The sequence below is a fragment of the Pan paniscus genome, chromosome 2, assembly GCF_029289425.2.
Source record: "Pan paniscus chromosome 2, NHGRI_mPanPan1-v2.0_pri, whole genome shotgun sequence".
Classification (NCBI taxonomy): Eukaryota; Metazoa; Chordata; class Mammalia; order Primates; family Hominidae; genus Pan; species Pan paniscus.
In genome coordinates, this window is record NC_085926.1 from 147,682,590 (window position 1) to 147,702,493 (window position 19,904).

General features: G+C 37.1%; 2 protein-coding genes across 3 annotated transcripts in view; one reads left to right on the forward strand and one right to left on the reverse strand.

The window, feature by feature from the left end:
- Positions 1 to 4,314, reverse strand: part of ANKUB1 (ankyrin repeat and ubiquitin domain containing 1) — a 35,084-nt gene extending 30,770 nt beyond the window's left edge. Inside the window, exon 1 of the mRNA XM_003826476.5 lies at positions 511 to 4,314. Within this exon, the coding sequence (XP_003826524.2) occupies positions 511 to 600 (90 nt within the window). The 5' untranslated portion in view covers positions 601 to 4,314. The remainder of the gene's footprint in view (positions 1 to 510) is intronic.
- A 13,150-nt stretch (positions 4,315 to 17,464) lies between these two features.
- Positions 17,465 to 19,904, forward strand: part of RNF13 (ring finger protein 13) — a 154,860-nt gene continuing 152,420 nt past the window's right edge. The window contains exon 1 of one of the 2 annotated variants that reach the window (XM_055110600.2): positions 17,465 to 17,817. The gene's annotated coding sequence lies outside the window, so the exon portion shown is untranslated. The remainder of the gene's footprint in view (positions 17,818 to 19,904) is intronic. The other variant, XM_014344403.4, reaches the window with a different exon arrangement.

A 19,904-nucleotide genomic window follows, 5' to 3' on the forward strand; every position in this document is an offset into this window, starting at 1 on the left:
TGTGATCCTAGGTAAGATAGTCAACCTCTCAGAGCTTCAGTTTTTCCTGAATGCAAAATGAAGCCATAGCTCACAAGTTCTCTAAAGTCCTCTCTGCTTCCAAAATCTTCGGTTCTTTGTAGTTGTTTGCTCACCAAATAAGACATTTATCTGATGACTGGCATGTCCCACGTATATAGCCTGAAGTTGGTGTCTTGCTTTGGTCCTTTTATGAAGAATTGCAATAATATTATCTGGCCTATGCACAACCCACACATTCCCTAAAAAGAAGTCAGACTTTTTTTTTTCTTGATAATTGACTGGCTCTTTTTGCTTTCTTATCCAACACTACCAGAGTTACTATCTTCTTATAAATCTATTGTGTAAGCAAATAATAGTATTTTCAAATAGTTTTCGTTCCCTGTTTGCTGAAAATGTACCCAATAGCATCTCTACCCTTTGTACATTTTTAAATGCACTGCATTGTTAAAATTAATGTACATTTTGGTGGTTTGGGAACGAAGTACATACCTTTATCATCAGCTTGACAACCTCCACAGTTTCATCTGCTGAAACATCAAACGGTTCAAAAGATCCTTCAAAGGCGATGAAAATCCTCATTGTACAATTACCTTTTCAAACAAAAAATATCCAACTTTTTCAAAGATTCTCCTGGATGGCTAGAAAAATTCCCGTTCACAATTAAGGACAAAAATGATAGCCAGAGGCAGCTGTCACTGTCTAGCCTCAAAGGTAAGTTGTAGAATGTGAAGAGCCTAGTCCCACAGTGCCACAGTATCAGGCACACAGACACCAGCTACTTTGGAGGAAATATTTATCTGCGGAAGGCAGTAGTCAATAGCCACCTTATTCCTATATTACGGAAACCAGCAAACTTGACAATGGTTGAGGCAAGTATGGACAAGCTTCAAGCATGTGATACAAAAATGCTACTCATAAATTACACTTTTGTGATGTGGTCCCCATCAACTGACTCCTGAATTCTTATTTACATAAGTACAGCTGATTGAAGAACCCTTAGAAATAGATATTTAATTGGGATGCACTAGCACAGGGTGAAGCAAAACAAGAGTTGATTTTATTGAATGTGATAATCCTGAAAGTTCTCTGTAAATAACTCTTGAGCTGAAACATTCTGGTTTCCATAACAACTTTGTGTACTTGTTCTCTGGCAGTATTTATAATCCTGCCACAGGGTACAGAACAATACCCACTTGCACCAGGGAGATGAATGTGTAGGCAAATCATTCTGTGGCTTTCTTTTCTGATTTCTGTGTCATAGAATCTGCTGAGTAGCAACACAATATAGTTGGTATTTTCTTTAATCCTTGCCTTTATGTTATTTAGAACAATTTCCCATTGTTATCTCCTTCAACCCCCACTTAGTGTTGGTGGAAAATATTTCAAACCCGCTCAATAAGCGAGCAAATAAGCTGAACATGGTGGCACATGCCTGCTGTCCCACCTACTCAGGAGGCTGAGATGGGAGGATAGTTTGAGCCCAGAAGTTTGGGGGTGTAATACGCTGTGATTGCACCTGCGAATAGCCACTGCTTTGCAGCCCAGGGAACATAGCAAGAATCTGTCTCTTCAATATAATAGAAGAAAATACTCCATTTATAAAAGGAAAGATAATGTATTAAGAATAAACTTGGCTGGGTGCGGTGGCTCACGCCTGTAATCCCAGCACTTTGGGAGGCCAAGTTGGGCAGATCACTTGAGGTCAGGAGTTCGAGACCAGCCTGGCCAACATGGTGAAACCTTGTCTCTACTAAAAATACAAAAATTAGCCAGGTGTGGTGGCACATGCCTGTAATCCCAGCTACTCTGGTGGCTGAGGCACAAGAATCACTTGAACCCTGGAGGCAGAGGTTGCAGTGAGCTGAGATCACACCACTGCCCTCCAGCCTGGGCAACAGAGTGAGACTCTGTCTCAAAAAAAAAAAAGAAAAAAAGAAAGAAAGAGAAAGAAAGAAAGAAAGATCTTAACAAGAAATGTGTAAGAGCCGTATAACATAAACATAAAATACAATCAATAAACATAAAAAAGGGCTGAACAAGTGGCAGGTATATCATAACCTTGGATGGAAGGTTCAAAATTATTTAAAGTCATCAATTCTTCCTAAATTTATCTATAAATTAATATTATCTCAATAAAAATACAAGCAAGATTTTTTTTTTGTTTATGTAAGCAAGATGGTTCTAAAATTCATGTAGAGAAAACAGGCAAGGATAGCTGGAAAAACTCTGGAAAAGAAGAGTAATGAGGGGGCAGTCACCTACTAGATGTTAGAATTTAATATAAGGCTACAGTAATTAAAACAGGATGGTACAGGCACATGAAGAGTCAGAAAAATCAATGTAAAAATAGAAAGCATAGAAATGGATTCAAATACATAAAAGAATTTAGTGTATGGTAAAAGTGACATCTAACTAATCAGTGGAGGTGGAGTGGGAAAATAAGATAAATTATTAATAGTGTTGGATTAACCAGGTAGTCACCTGAAAAAAACACTGGAGCCTTACTTTTTACCTTACAGCAGGAGAAATTAAAAATGACTCTAAAACGAGTTTAAAAATTTAAATGGGAAAAATTGAATCATGAAAACTTTAGTCTTCTTACATTTCACGAGATTTTTCAATCATCTTGAGTAATAAGACCTTTCTAACTGTGACAAAAATTCCTAAAGCTGTAAAAGAAAACATTGATCAATTCAACTTTTTAAAAAAAAAAATCTACATGGAAAAGTAATTTGATATAAAGCCAGGGATAAATAAAGTTAGAAAAATATCTGCAGCTGGGCATGGTGGCTCACACCTGTAATCCCAGCACTTTGGGAGGCTGAGGTGGGCGGATCACAAAGTCAAGAGATAGAGACAATCCTGGCCAACATGGTGAAACCCTGTCTCTACTAAAAATGACAAAAATTAGCCGGGCGTGGTGGCGGGCGCCTGTAGTCCCAGCTACTTGGGAGGCTGAGGCAGGAGAATCACTTAAACCCGGGAGGTGGAGGTTGCAGTGAGCCGAGATCGCACCACTGCACTCCAGCCTGGTGACACAGCGAGACTCTGTGTCAAACAAAAAAAAAAGAAAAAAGAAAAAGAAAAATACCTGCAATTCTTGGTAGAGATAAAAGGTGCGTTTAATATATAAAGAGCACCCACAAACATTTTAAGGACATGATGCCATTTTTTACCGGGAAATTGGAAAAGATGCAAAAGTTTGATTACACATTCTTGCTGAGTTTGTTCCAATGATACTTTGCCATAGGGAATGTGATTTGGTACAACCCTGTATAAAGGAAAATTTGGAAATATATATTAAAATTACTAATGCACATATTCTTTGACCCAACGATTTAATTTCTAGAACTTTATTTTTACAAATATTTATATGCTTATTTGCAAAATGATATAGGTGTAACATTATTCATTGCAGAGTTGTTTGTAATAGCAAAAGATTAGAAACACCTTTCATGTCCATCAATAGGGAACTGATTAAACAAATTATTTTTCATTCATACAAGACTATACAGCTATTGAAAAGAACAAAGAAGTTTTTTCTGTACCACTATTTAAAAATCTTTAAGGTATATCATTTTGTGAAAAAAGCAAGGTATAAAATACAGTGTGCAGTACATTGCCATTTGTGGAAAAAAAGGGAAAAATCGTATCTATATCTATAGATATGGATATAAATCTGTTTTGTGCATATACCTCAAAATCTCTGGAAATACATTCAGAAAACTGGAAAATTTGGTGCCTGTGGAGAGGAGACTTAAGCGTCAAGGGTGAGGACAATATTTTTCATCGCATTATATTTTTCTTTTAAATAGATTTTATTTTTATTTTTATTTTATTTTTTAGAGTAGTGTTAGGTTCACAGCAAAATTGGGTGGAAAGTACAGAGAGTTCCCATATGCTCCCTCCCTCCACATATGACAGTATTCTTCACTATCAAAATCCTGAACCAGAATGGTTCATTTTTTTACAAATGGTGAACATAGATTGATACATCATTATCACCCAAAGTCTGTAGTTTACACTAGGGTGTTGTACAGCACTCTTGGTGCTGTATATTTTATGGGCTTTGACAAATGCATAATGACCTGTATCCACCATTATAGTATCAGAGAGGGTAGTTTCACTGCCCTAAAAATCCTCTGTGTTCTGTTTATTCATCCCCCATTTCCTTCACCTGTCCCCCAATCCTGGCAATGAAGAACATCTTGGTTGCTTCCAAGTTTTGGAAATTATAAATAAAACTGGCATAAATATCTGTATACAGGTTTTTGTTTGGATATAAGTTTTCAACTCCTTTGAAGAAACACCAAGGATCATGACTGGGGGATCATACGGTAAGAGTATGTTTAGTTTTGTAAGAAACTGCCAAACTGTCTTCTGGAGTGACTGTACCATTTTGCATTCCCACCAGTAATGAATGAGAGTTCAGTTCCTGTTTCTCCACATCCTCACCAGGGCTTAATACAGTTTTTGTTATTATCTTTTTATTCTTTTTAAATTTTGAACCATGTGAATGCATTAAATGAAATAAAATGAAAAAAAAATAAAGAGTCCAACTTGCAGCCCTTCCAAGAAGCCTTCTTGATGTCACCAGGGAAGTTGACTTGTTTTCTCTATTCCCCTGCTGCATCATACGTTCTTTAACTACAGGATCTTTTATACTGCATCAATTTATTGTGTCAGTGACAGCCTCCTCCACTAGACTGTGAGCTTCCTGATGGTGGGGCAGTGTCTTATTCTCCTTTGTATCCCCAGTGGCCTAGCCCAGAGCCTCACAATGAATGAATGGACAAGCTAGATTAATATCATTAAAAATTGCCTTGTAACAATAAAATGACAGGTAGACTTGAAAAACTCATAGCAGTTTAGAGACAGCTTAAAATGATAAGGATTACACTTGATTCTCTCAGTCGCAATTTAGGAACAGATTTCCTTAGCATCTAGAGGAAAAAATAAACTTTTTGAGTTATTTTTCTTTTTCCAAGAGTGGTAAAACTAAGTTAGTTAGCCTACTGGGGACCTCCTACATGCAATGGAACATGCTAGGTCTTTGGAAGATTTGGTCCTAGATGTGATCTTAAGGGATTTGCTATGAGTAGGAAAGATGACAGATGTCCAAAACACCTGGACCAGGGACTGTATTATAGGATGAAGTATAAGAAAGGTGTGAATAAAATAGAAGGTATGGAGGTGAAGACACATTTGATCTGAGATAAGATATATTGTTAATTCATTTATTCATTCAATACATGCACACTGTAGGAAAGTTGTGGTATCCTTCTTCATCCATCATAAGGGTCATGGCCAACACTCCTATAACAAAAGACAGATTAATAAGAGAAAAGCATAGCAAATGTATTTAATCAAAGTTTTAGTGACATGGGGAACTTCAGAAATGAAGATTCAAAGACCCAGGGAAAACTGACCATTTTAATGCTTAGATTTGATGAAGAATGAACAGCCATGTAGAAATGAAATTGGACAAAGGGGTATAATCTAATGGTAATTGACTGAGGGGGAAAACTCAGCAAGGCCTGCCTGTTCATAGTCTTCTTGGCCTGTCTGTCTAGCACCCCTTCCTCCCAGGTGTAGGACAGGACCCCTCTGGAATGAGGGTCTTTAAGGGAGAAAGGAGAGAGTCGCCTTTCTAGATTTTTTAGCTTACATTAGAGATGAGGAGTTCTAGTTTTTATGTCCTGCCTTGGAGAAGAGGAATTCTGGTTTCTTTGACTCCCTTCAGGGGAGGAGGAAGTGTGGGAAACCAGAGGGCAGGAGAAGGTCGAGAGAGACTTTGCTTCTGAGGCTGCTTCTGAGGCCTTCAGGTTTCTTTAGTTCAAAGTACTCAGTACGCCAAAGTGACATACTTTTGAGTATCATTTTCTAAGCTGAACAGCACTGAGCCCCTAATATGTGTCAGGCACTGTTCTGTGCTGAATTATTGCAGTGAACAAGACATGGAGCTTCCAGTGTAGTGTGTATATGTGTGTATGTGTCTTTGGGGTGGAGAGGAGAGTAAGACTAGGTAGGGAATCGGGGGAGGGCAAATACAATAATTAAGTAACTGATAAATAAGGAGGCTCTGTTTAAAGAGAATGGTCAAATAGTAGGGCTAAACATGGAAAAAGTAAATAATACAAAATAAATGTAATGAATTAGGAAAGGAATTGCTTACTGGGAATAACAGTAGGAAATAATTAGATTAAATGCAGGGAAAACAAATAAATAGCAAGATGACACATAACAAGAGAGAAAGAGAAGGAAAAATAGTGTTACAAGAAGATCTGGATGCACATGAAAAGAAACAGCCATGCCACAACCAGTGACTAATATTTTAGTCCACTGTCCTCTTCTACATTTCAAAAATGGAAATCAGTTTCTTGATTCTTATATCTGAGTTTAAAGCGTAGCATTCTACCTATTATAGTTTAACTCTTTAGGTTCCTTTAAAAAGCTTTGTCAAATTGTCCTTGTTTGCAGATGACATGATTGTATATTTAGAAAACCCCATCGTCTCAGACCAAAATCTCCTTAAGCTGATAAGCAACTTCAGCAAAGTCTCAGGATACAAAATCAATGTGCAAAAATCACAAGCATTCCTATACACCAATAATAGATGAACAGCCAAATCATGAGGAAGCTCCCATTCACAACTGCTACAAAGAGAATAAAATACCTAGGAATACCACTTACAAGGGATGTGAAGGAACTCTTCAAGGAGAACTACAAACCACTGTTCAAGGAAATAAGAGCGGATGCAAACAAATGGAAAAACATTCCATGATCATGGATAGGAAGAATCAATATCATGAAAATGGCCATACTGCCCAAAGTAATTTATAGATTCAATGCTATTCCCATCAAGTTTCCATTGACTTTCTTCACAGAATTAGAAAAAACTACTTTAAATTTCATATGGAACCAAAAAAGAGCCAGTATAGCCAAGACAATCCTAAGCAAAAAGAACAAAGCTGGAGGCATCACACTACCTGACTTCAAACTATACTACAAGGCTGCAGTAACCAAAACAGCATGGTACTGGTACCAAAACAGATATATAGACCAATGGAACAGAACAGAGGCCTTAGAAATAACACATCTACAACCATCTGATCTTTGACAAATCTGACAAAAACAAGCAATGAGCGAAAGGATTCCCTATTTAATAAACGGTGTTGGGAAAACTGTCTAGCCATATGTGGAAAACTGAAACTGGACCCCTTCCTTACACCTTATACAAAAATTAACTCAAGATGGATTAAAGACTTAAACGTAGCACCTAAAATCATAAAAACACTAGAAGAAAACCTAGGCAATACCATTCAGGACATAGACATGGGCAAAGACTTTATGACTAAAACACCAAAAGCAATGGCAACAAAAGCCAAAATTGACAAATGGGATCTAATTAAACCAAAGAACTTCTGCACAGCAAAAGAAAATATCATCAGAGTGAACAGGCAACCTACAGAATGGGAGAAAATTTTTGCAATCTATCCATCTGACGAAGGGCTAATATCCAGAATCTACAAGGAACTTAAACAAATTTACAAGAAAAAAACAAACAACCCCATCACAAAGTGGGCAAAGGATATGAACAGACACTTCTCAAAAGAAGACATTTATGTGGCCAACAAACATATGAAAAAAAGCTCATCACTGATGATTAGAGAAATGCAAATCAAAACCACAATAAGATACCATCTCATGACAGTTAGAATGGTGATCATTAAAAAGTCAGGAAGCAGCAGATGCTGGAGAGGATGTGAAGAAATAGGAACGCTTTTATACTGTTGGTGGGAGTGTAAATTAGTTCAACCATTGTGGAAGACAGTGTGGCAATTTTTCAAGGATCTAGAACCAGAAATACCATTTGACCCAGCAATTCCATTACTGGGTATATACCAAAAGGGTTATAAATCATTCTACTATAAAGACACATGCACACGTATGTTTATTGCAGCACTATTCACAATAGCAAGACTTGGAACCAACCCAAATGCCCATCAATGATAGACTGGATTAAGAAAATGTGGCACATATACACCATGGAATACAATGCAGCCATAAAAAAGGATAAGTTCATGTCCTTTGCAGGGAAATGGATGAAGCTGGAAACCATCATTCTCAGCAAACTAACACAGGAACAGAAAACCAAACACTGCATGTTCTCACTCATAAGTGGGAGTTGAACAATGAGAACACATGCACACAGGGAGGGGAACATTAGGAGATAGCTGGGGGAGGGATAGCACTAGGAGAAATACCTAATGCAGATGATGGGTTGATGGGTGCAGCAAACCACCATGGCACGTGTATACCTATGTAACAAACCTGAACATTCTGCACATGTATCCCAGAACTTAAAGTATATATATATATATATATATACATATATATATATATATATAAAGCTTTGAAATAATTACATGCTTATATTGATTTTAAAATATTTTCTGATTTATGACATATTGATACATGGCATACATGTTATTGATATGTACAGAATAACAAGAAGAATTTTATGTTACATGGTAAATAGTATTGTAAATCAATGCTGAATGATTGGTGGTCCTTTATGATACTATTTACCTTAGAAGTATCTGCTTTGGTATTAAAATGTCAATGCTAATGTGTTGAGAAAGAATTGATAGTATCTATTTTTAATATCTAACTATGCTTTTATTATTGTGACTTTTAAAATTTGTCATTGAGTTTTGTTCTTTCTTTCCATCTAAGAAAGCATAAATATGCATTTGAATCATCTGGTGATCCTTTTTATGTGTTGTTTCTCACTGAGAAGTTCTAGAGTGGGACCTGGGATTTTCAATTTAATAAACTCCCTGGACCATACTTTGTTTTTTTGTTTGTTTGTTTTTGTTGTTGTTTTTTGAGATGAAGTCTCGCTCTGTCGCACAGGCTGGAGTACAGTGGGACCATCTCAGCTTACTGCAACCTCCACCTCCTGGGTTCAAACAATTCTCCTGCCTCAGCCTCCCAAGTAGCTGGGAACGCAGATGCACACCACCATGCCTGGCTAATTTCTGTATTTTTAGTAGAGACGGAGTTTTGCCATGTTGGCCAGGCCGGTCTTGAATTCCTGACCTCAAGTGATCCGCCTGCTTTGGCTTCCCGAAGTGCTGGGGTTACAGGCTTGAGCCACCGTGCCAGGCCTCCCTGGACCGTACTTTGAGTAGCAAGGAACTAGAAGTTATATGGAGCTTTTAAAAAAAAGTAATTGTAAAGAGAAAGAATTTTTGTCCCAGCTGCCTCCCAATTTAATACAAAGAAAAGCAAAACAATATTGTCCTTTAAAATTCACCTAAAAATAGTTTCACAAAACAGTGGTTTTAATCTTGCATTATTTGGTTATTACTATTATTTGATATATCTAGTGTCTTTAATTGGATCATCTAAACACATGGCAAATGCAATTGAACAGTTCCCTCATGTCTTTATTTTCGGAAGTGAAAAAACTAGGGGCAGATGCATCTCATTAAATTGCTAAGATCAATAAAGACTTAACTATAACCAAGATGGAAGCTGGGATAATTTCCAGACATTAGAGCTCATCACTAGATGCAAAGACTCTTTCAAGGAAGTGAAATTGTGCAATTGATAGCCAGAATAAACTCATGCTTGATATAGGAAATAACAAGCAGTAAACAGGAAAGAAATCTACAATTAGGAAAATAAGCAGTATTTAGGAAAATAGCAGTTATAAAACAGTTTATTGTCAACTAAAATCAAACAAACAGTAGGCTAATTGAAGTACTATGTACCACTGTGTTAGTTGGAATGTTTTATATCAATACAGGACTTGTAAATTAAATTATAACTTTAACCACAGTCCCATTTAGTAGAATGAAACACATCATGCTTAGCAGTCTCCTTTCTGCTATCACATCCCCTATCTTGTGTTTAAATTGTAGAGAAAGCTCTTAAATATTCATCGAAGCCCCACAGATAAGGACGGTGCCTTCTCCGATCTTCTGTGTTCTCATTTTTGTTTAGTATTCCCCATTCTGTGGATTTTCCTTCTCTGCCTTAAGAATGTGTTTGGTCATGCAGTCTGCAGATGAGTGTTGGAGTCAGGGGTGAGAATTGATCAAATATGAGGTGGCAATAGCTGACAATTAAATCTTTGATGTCTTTCTTTTTTCTGGATCCAAACAAAAGAATTAACGTAGGCATTTCAGATACCATTGTAAGGGTTCCATGTGGAAAAAACTGTGAGGCAGGAGCCAAGGATTCTCAAAACCTGCTTGACGTATGCTAAAGGCTAGCTTTAAATATATTTTATTTAGTATAGTAGTTTTATTTGAAAGGTGCAAAGGAGGCTGCCTGTAAATGATCAAGCAGTCCTCCTACCTCAGCCTCTCAAAGCGATGGGATTACAGGCATGAGACACTGCGCTTAATCCCAGTGTACAGATCTTTTATTACCTCCTTGGTTAAATTCTTTTCTAAATATTTTATTCTTTTTGATACTATAATAAATTGAATTATTTTTAAATTTTTTTCTTGGATAGTTTATTGTTAATGTATACAAATCCTACAAAACGTTTAAATGTTCATGTTGTATTCTGCAACTTTACTGAATTCATTTATTAGTTCTAACAGTTTCTTGATGTAGTTTTTAGAGTTTTCTATATGTAAGATCATATCATCTGCAAACAAAGACAATTTTACTTTTCCCTTCCAATTTGTATGTCTTAGATTTCATTTTGTTGCCTAGTTATTCTGACTAGGACTTCCAGTATTATATATTGAAAATAATTGGTGAGAGTGGGTGCATTAGTCGGTTTACGTGCTGCTGATAAAGACATACCTGAGACTGGGAAGAAAAAGAGCTTTAATTGGACTTACAGTTCCGTATGGCTGGGTAGGCCTCAGAATCATGGAGGGAGGCAAAAGACACTTCTTACATGGCAGTGGCAAGAGAAAAATGGGAAAGATGCAAAAGCAGAAATCCCTGATAAAACCATCAGATTTCACGAGACTTATTTACTATCATGAGAGCAGTATGGGGGAAACTGCCCCCATTATTCAAATTGTCTCCCACCGGGTCCCTCCCACAACATGTGGCAATTATGGGAGTACACTTCAAGATGAGATTTGGGTGGGGACACAGAGCCAAACTGTATCAGTGGGCATCCTTGTCTTGTTCTTGTTTTAGAGGAAAAGCTTTCGGTTTTTCACCCTTGAGTTTGATGTTGCTGTGGGCTGGCCATATATGATCTTTATATTGTATTGAGGTATATTACTTCTATACCTAATTTGTCGAGAGTGGATTTTTTAATCATAAAAGGATATTGAATTTTGTTAAATGCTTTTTTCTGTATCAATTGGGATGATCATATGATTTTTGTCCTTCATTCTTTTTTTATTCTATTTTTTTTATGGTTTTCTTTTTTATTTTATTATTATTATCCTTTAAGTTTTAGGGTACATGTGCACATCGTGCAGGTTTGTTACATATGTATACATGTGCCATGTTAGTGTGCTGCACCCATTAACTCGTCATTTAGCATTAGGTATATCTCCTAATGCTATCCCTCCCCCCTCCCCCCACCCCACAATAGTCCCCGGTGTGTGATGTTCCCCTTCCTGTCTCCATGTGTTCTCATTGTTCAATTCCCACCTATGAGTGAGAACATGTGGTATTTGGTTTTTTGTCCTTGCGATAGTTTGCTGAGATTGATGGTTTCCAGCTTCATCGATGTCCCTACAAAGGACATGATCTCATCCTTTTTTATGGCTGCATAGTATTCCATGGTGTATATGTGCCACATTTTCTTAATCCAGTCTATCAATGTTGGACATTTGGGTTGGTTCCAAGTCTTTGCTATTGTGAATAGTGCCGCAATAAACATATGTGTGCATGTGTCTTTATAGCAGCATGATTTATAATCTTTTGGGTATATACCCAGTAATGGGATGGCTGGGTCAAATGGTATTTCTAGATCTAGATCCCTGAGGAATTGCCACACTGACTTCCACAATGGTTGAACTAGTTTACAGTCCCACCAACAGTGTAAAAGTGTTCCTATTTCTCCACATCCTCTCCAGCACCTGTTGTTTCCTGACTTTTTAATGATCGCCATTCTAACTGGTGTGAAATGGTATCTCACTGTGGTTTTGATTTGCATTTCTCTGACGGCCAGTGATGGTGAGCATTTTTTCATGTGTTTTTTGGCTGCATAAATGTCTTCTTTTGAGAAGTGTCTGTTCATATCCTTTGCCCACTTTGCGATGGGGTTTTTTGTTTTTTTCTTGTAAATTTGTTTGAGTTCATTGTAGATTCTGGATATTAGCCCTTTGTCAGATGAGTAGATTGCAAAAATTTTCTCCCATTCTGTAGGTTGCCTGTCACTCTGATGGTGGTTTCTTTTGCTGTGCAGAAGCTCTTTAGTTTAATTAGATTCCATTTGTCAATTTTGGCTCTTGTTGCCATTGCTTTTGGTGTTTTAGACATGAAGTCCTTGCCCATGCCTATGTCCTGAATGGTATTGCCTAGGTTTTCTTCTAGGGTTTTTATGGTTTTAGGTCTAACATGTAAGTCTTTAATCCATCTTGAATTAATTTTTGTGTAAGGTGTAAGGAAGGGATCCAGTTTCGGCTTTCTACACTTGGCTAGCCAGTTTTCCCAACACCATTTATTAAATAGGGAATCCTTTCCCCATTGCTTGTTTTTGTCAGGTTTGCCAAAGATCAGACAGTTGTAGATATGCAGCATTATTTCTGAGGGCTCTGTTCTGTTCCATTGGTCTATATCTCTGTTTTGGTACCAGTACCATGCTGTTTTGGTTACTCTGGCCAGGGCAATCAGGCAGGAGAAGGAAATAAAGGGCATTCAATTAGGAAAAGAGGAAGTCAAATTGTCCCTATTTGCAGATGACATGATTGTATATCTAGAAAACTCCATCGTCTCAGCCCAAAATCTCCTTAAGCTGATAAGCAACTTCAGCAAAGTCTCAGGATACAAAATCAATGTGCAAAAATCACAAGCATTCTTATACACCAATAACAGACAAACAGAGAGCCAAATCATGAGTGAACTCCCATTCACAATTGCTTCAAAGAGAATAAAATACCTAGGAATCCAACTTACAAGGGATGTGAAGGACCTCTTCAAGGAGAACTACAAACCACTGCTCAACGAAATAAAAGAGGACACAAACAAATGGAAGAACTTTCCATGCTCATGGGTAGGAAGAATCAACATCGTGAAAATGGCCATACTGCCCAAGGTAATTTATAGATTCAATGCCATCCCCATCAAGCTACCAATGACTTTCTTCACAGAATTGGAAAAAACTAGTTTAAAGTTCATATGGAACCAAAAAAGAGCCTGCATTGCCAAGTTAATCCTAAGCCAAAAGAACAAAGCTAGAGGCATCACGCTACCTGCCTTCATTCTTTTAATGTAGTGTGTCACATTTATTGATTTGCATATATTGAATCATCCTTGCATCTCTGGGATAAATCCCACTTGATTGTAGTGTATGGTTCTTTTAATATGCTGTTGAATTTGGTTTGCTAGTATTTTGTTGAGGATTTTTGCATCCATGTTAGTCAGGAATATTGTTCTGTAATTTTCTTTTCTTGTAATGTCTTTCTCTGGCTTTGATATCAAGGTGAGACTGGCCTCATAAAATAAGTTTGGAAGTATTCCCTGCCTTTCTGTTTTTTGGAAAAGTTTGAGAAGGATTGATATTTATTCTTCTTTAAATGTCCGGTAGAATTCACCAGTGAAGTCAGGTCCTCGGCTTTTCTTTGATGGGATTTTTTTCTTATTTGTGCAAATGTATAGGGTACGTGAGCTATTTTATTACATGTATGTAATGTGCAGTGATGAAGTCAGGGTATTCAGGGTGTCTGTCACCAAAGTATGATACATTTTTGTTAAGTATAGTCATCCTACTCTGCAATCAAACATTGAATTTATTTCTTCTATCTTACCATATGTTTGTACTCTTTAACCCACTTCTCTTTAACCTCCTCCTTTCCTACTCTACTTATCCTTCCCAGTCTCTTTGATCTGGTTTTACACTCTCCCTCCATGTGTCCAGATATTTCACCTCCTTCATATAAGTGAGAACTTGCGATATTTGTTCTTCTGTGCCTGGCTTATTTCACTTAAGATAATGACTTCCTGTTTCATCCACTTTGTTACAAATGATATGATTTCATTCTTTTGAATGGCTGAATAGTATTCCACTGTGTATACATATTTTCTTTATCCATTCATCCATTGTTGGGCACTTAGGTTGATTCCATATCTTTGGTATTGTGAATACTGTTACAATAAACATACAAGTTCAGGTATCCCTTTGTTATAATGATATATTTTCCTTTGGGTCGATACTCAGCAGTGAAATTGCTGGGTCAAACATTCAGTTTTTTTGAGAAATCTCCATACTGTTTTCTATAGGGGCTATACAAGTTTACATTCTCACCAAGAGTATATAAGAGTTCCCTCTTCTCCACATGCCCACTAACAATTGTTATTTTTTGTCTTTTTAACAATTGCCATTCTGACTGAGGTAAGATGATATCTCATTGTGGTTTTGATTTTCATTTCCCTGATGATTAGTGGTGTTGAGCATTTTTTTCATAAACCTTTTGGCTATTTTTATGTCTTCTTTTGAGAAGTATCTATTTGTGTCTCTTGCTCACTGTTTAACGGAGTTATTTGTTTCTTTCTTTTTTTCCTATTGAGTTCCTTGTATATTCTGGATATTAGTCCCCTGTTGGACAGTTTGCAAATACTTTCTCCCATTCAACAGGTTGTCTCTTCATTCTGTTGATTATTTCTTTTGCTGTGCAGTGGCTTTCTAGTTTAATTAAGTCATGAGAGATTTATGATTACTGATTCAATCTCCTTCCTCATTATTGGTCTGTTTAGATTTTCTGTTTCTTCATGATTCAGTCTTGGTAGGTTGTATATTTCTAGGAATTTATGCATTTCTTCTAGGTTATACAATTTGTTGACTTATAATTGTTCATAGTATTCTATTAGGCTGCTTTGTATTTCTGTGGTATCAATTATAATCTCTTCTCTTTCATGTCTGATTTTATCTTTTTTTTTTTCTTAGTCTAGCTAAGGTTTGTCAATTTTGTTATTTTTTCAGAAAAAAAATCTGAGTTTCATTGATCTTTTCTATTGCTTTTCTAGTGTCTATTTGATTTATTTTTGTTCTGATCTTTGTTATTTCTTTCTTTTTAATAACATTCGGCTTTGTTCTTTTTCTAGTTCCTTGAGGTATAATGTTAGGTTGTTTATTTGAGATCTTTATGTTTTCTTTATGTAGGTGTTTATCACTATAAAATTTACTTTTATATTTTATTTTGCTGCATTCCATGTGTTTTAGTATGTTGTTTCCATTTTTCGTTATCTTAAGATGTCTCCTTTTTTTCCTTTTGATTGATTTTTTTGACCCATTGCTTGTTCAGGAGTATGTTGTTTAATTTCCACAAGTTTTCCTCCTCATTGATTTCTAGTTTCGTGCCATTGTGTCAAGAAAAGATACTTGGTATGATTTCAATCCGTGGCCTAACATGATCAATTGTGGAGAATGTTCCATGTGTACTTAAGAAGAATGTATATTCTGTTGCTGTTGGATAAAATGTTCTATATATGTGTGTTAGGTCCAGTTGGCCCAAAGTGTAGTCCAAATCTACTATTTCCTTATTGATTTTTGGTCTGGATGATCTATCCATTGTTGAAAGTGGGGTATTGAAGTCTCCTCTTGTTGTTCTATTACTGTTTCTCGCCTGGGAACATATATTTACAATTCTTATAGCTTCTTTTTTTTTTTTTTTTTTTTTTTTTGAGACAAAGTCTCTGTTTCCCAGGCTGGAGAGCAGTGGTACAATCTCAGCTCACTGCAACCTCCACCTCCCGGGTTCAAGCAGTTCTCCTGCCTTAGCCTCCTGAGTAGCTGGGACTACAGATGCACACTACCTCACCGGGCTAATTTTTGTATTTTTGGTAGAGACGGGGTTTCACCATGTTGGTCAGGCTCATCTCAAACTGCTGACCTCAAGTGATCTGCCCACCTCGGCCTCCCAAAGTGCTTGGATTACAGGCGTGAGCCACCGCGCCCGGCCTCTTACAGCCTCTTAATGAATTGACTTTTTTTTTTTTAAACATTATATAATGCTTATTTGTTTCTTTTTACGGCTTTTCACTTAAAGTTTATTTTGTGTGATACAAGAGTAGCAATCCCTACTCTTTTTCTGTTTTTTATTTGCATGGAATATCTTTTTCCATCTCCACACTTTAAGCCTGTGTATGTCCCTAAAGCTGATGTGAGTTTATTATAGGGAGCATGTAACTGGGTCTCTGTTTTTTTTAAAATCCATTCAGCTACTCTATGTCTTGATTGGAGAATTAAATCCATTTCCCATTCAGAGTAATTATTGATAGGTAAGGACTTACTATTGCCATTTTGATAATTGTTTTCGGCTATGGGTCTCATGGACGGTGTTCCACATGGCTGGGAGAGACATGAGCTCACTCACTAAGCTCCCACTTTTCCTGTGGGAGAAATCGCTGGCCAGGGGAGGTCTCTCTTGGCACTGAGCTCTGCCACCTAGTGGAGGCAGTGATGCAGGAAAAGCAAAACTATTCTTAGCCACTTCAATTTATCTGTTATGAAAATTTTCATTTTTTATTTTATTTTTGAGACAGAGTCTTGCTGTGTCCCCCAGGCTGGAGTGCAGTGGTACTATCTTGGCCCACTGAAACCTCTGCCTCCTGGGTTCAAGCGATTCTCCTGCCTCAGCCTCCTGAACAGCTGGGATTACAGGTGTGCGTCACTACACCCAGTTAATTTTTTTGTGTTTTTAGTAGAGACAGGGTTTCACCATGTTGGCCAGTCTGGTCTCAAACTCCTGGCCTCAGAAAACTCCAACAGTTTGCTGGAACTTCTCCACTGGACTCCTGGACTTCCACAAATGTACTCTCATCTGGAGGTAGTTTTCAAAATGGATGCTTCTGCAGGGCAATGACAGTAAAGAGCTCCTATTTCACCATCTTGCTGATGTCACTTATTCCATCTCATTTTGAATTTGCCATTTAAAATACCTTTTATTTGCTTCTTCCCATTTCTCCTTTTCTGCTTTATATTGCATATTGTTTTCTTTATTCCTTTATTCCCTTTTTTATGTCTACTGGTTTGGAAATCATACTCAATATCTTTGGTCTCCATACTTTTTTTTGCATCTCTTTTTTCTGGCTTCGATTTTCATTTTTCTGAAGATATTCTTTACAAGTTCTGTTAGTAGAAGTCTGTTAGTGGTAAAAGCTGATTTTCCCTAAAAATGTCTTTATTTTGCCCTCACTCTTAAATGACAGCTTAACTAGGCATATAATTCTAAATTGACAGTTGTAACTATTTTATTTTAGCATTTGAAGATATTATTTAACTCACTTTTAGTTTCTTTTGTAGCTACTAAGAAGTCTGGGCCGGGTGCGGTGGCTCAGGCCTGTAATCCCAGCACTTTGGGAGGCTGAGGCAGGAGGATCACGAGGTCAGGAGATCGAGACCATCCTGGCTAACATGGTGAAACCCCGTCTCTACTAAAAATACAAAAAATTAGCCGGGCATGGTGGCGGGTGCCTGTAGTCCCAGCTACTCGGGAGGCTGAGGCAGGAGAATGGCATGAAGCCGGGAGGCGGAGCTTGCAGTGAGCCGAGATCGCACCACCGCACTCCAGCCTGGGCGACAGAGCAAGACTCCGTCTCGGGAAAAAAAAAAACAACTCAGCTATCAGCTGTCACTCCTTTGTAAGTATTTTATCTTTTTTTGTTTGTTTAAAACCTTTTATTTTTCTTTGATCCTCTTTAAATTTTATTACAATGTGCCTAAACATGAATTTATTTTGTGTTTCTTTAGGGTATATTCCTTGGATTGAATTGCTATGTCATAGAAAATTTTCTTTTTTACCCTTCCTAGACAATTTCAAATTGTTTGCTAATGTGATTATATCAGTTCACACCCCAATGACTTCTTCCATCTTTATATTGCATTATGTCATATGACTTTTTGCATGCTTATTTTGTAATTCCTTTGTTAGCAAACAGAGGAAAACTGGTTCTCAGTGTGCAAAGGAAAAGTTGAATTTGCATGTTGGTCATCTCAGATATACAGAGAAGTAACTCATCCCACATAAAACAATGACTAGATCATTTTTAAGGCATTGAACATTAAGCACACCTCTTTTTGCCTGATCTTTCTCAACTCCTTGAAAATAAATTGGTTAAACTTTGTTGAAAAACCCTCTGACTGATATGTATCGCCTTAGGTTCTGAACTTTTCACTTTTTATCTTACTTAATGAACCCATTCATTAATTTGGAACTTGGCAAAGAAATGAGAATCTTTTAGAATCTTTGGCTAAAAGTTCCCTGATGCTATTTGTAGAAATTCTGTTTGGTACTTTTCAAAATTGCTTATTTCATACATATATAAATTCTTTATGGATCTTATTCTTTCTTTTAATAGTAATAATTTTATTTTGTTTTCAAAATGAAAATACCTTTTTTCTGATTCTAAAATTACCTTTTTTTCTGTTTCTAAATATGATAATATATAGAATTGTTTAAGGTTTCTGATTAATCTCTGTGCTTAAGGAGACAGCCTGCATTCTTTCTGGTATTTAGGGAGAACTATTTCTAAGCCATTTCAGACAATTACATAATTGGGTATCTGTCTTTTTTTTTTGTTGTTGCCTTACAATATTTTGGAAGCAGGAGATTCTACAATTACTTTTACATGCTATCTGTTTGTACTTTTTAGGAAGGTTTAAAAAAAAAAACCTGTTAGATACAACACCCTAAAAGCACATTTTGATTTTTAAAAAGATAATTAGTGGTATATTAGTATCATGTGCCATATTAACCCTTCATGTTCTTGAAAATTGTAATTATGATATCTGTCAATCTTACTGTCTAATCTGCTTTAGAAAAATTAATACATTTTTCCAATTTTTTTTTTCCAATTTACCTTTTTCAGCACAGGTTGGGGGAGTAAATGTTTTTGCAGAGTGTAGCCTAAATGCAGTACAAATGACACATTACCTTGTTCATAGCTGAGAGAACTATACCTATTGTTATCTGAAGAGCAGGTTGAAACCAGAAGTAAAATATTCTGTACTCAAGGTGCCTTTAAGGAATAAGCAAAGCTCTTTGGCTGAGCGTGGTGACTCATGCCTGTAATCCTAGCACTTTGGGAGACTGAGGCAAGAGGATCCTTTGAGGCCAGGAGTTTGAGACCTGCCTGGGCAACATAGCCAGACTCTAAGGCTAAAAAAAATAAAAAAATTAGCCGGGCCTGGTGGCACATGCCTGTAATCCTAGCTACTCCAGAGGTTGAGGTGGGAGGATTACTTGAGCCCAGGAGTTCTGGGCTGCAGTGAGACATGATCTCACCACTGCACTCCAGCCTGGGCAACAGAGTGAGACCTTGTCTCTAAAATAAATAAAAATAAAACAAAACCCAAAGCTCCTCTCTGTGGACTTAATTTTTTTTTTTTTTTTTTGGAGACGGAATCTTGCTCTGTTGCCTATGCCGGAGTGCAGTGGTGGGATCTCAGCTCACTGTAACCTCTGCCTCCCATGTTCAAGCGATTCTCCTGCCTCAGCTTCCCAAGTAGCTGGGATTACAGGTGTGCACCGCAATGCCCGGGTAATTTTGTATTTTTAGTAGAGGCGAGGTTTCACCATGTTGGCCAGAGTGGTCTTGAACTCCTGACCTCAAGTGATCCGCCTGACTTGGCCTCCCAAAGTGCCGGGATTACAGGCATGGGCCACCGCACCCGGCCTAAAAAAATTTATTTTGATGTTACGCAAGAAATCTGATTTAATATACCAATT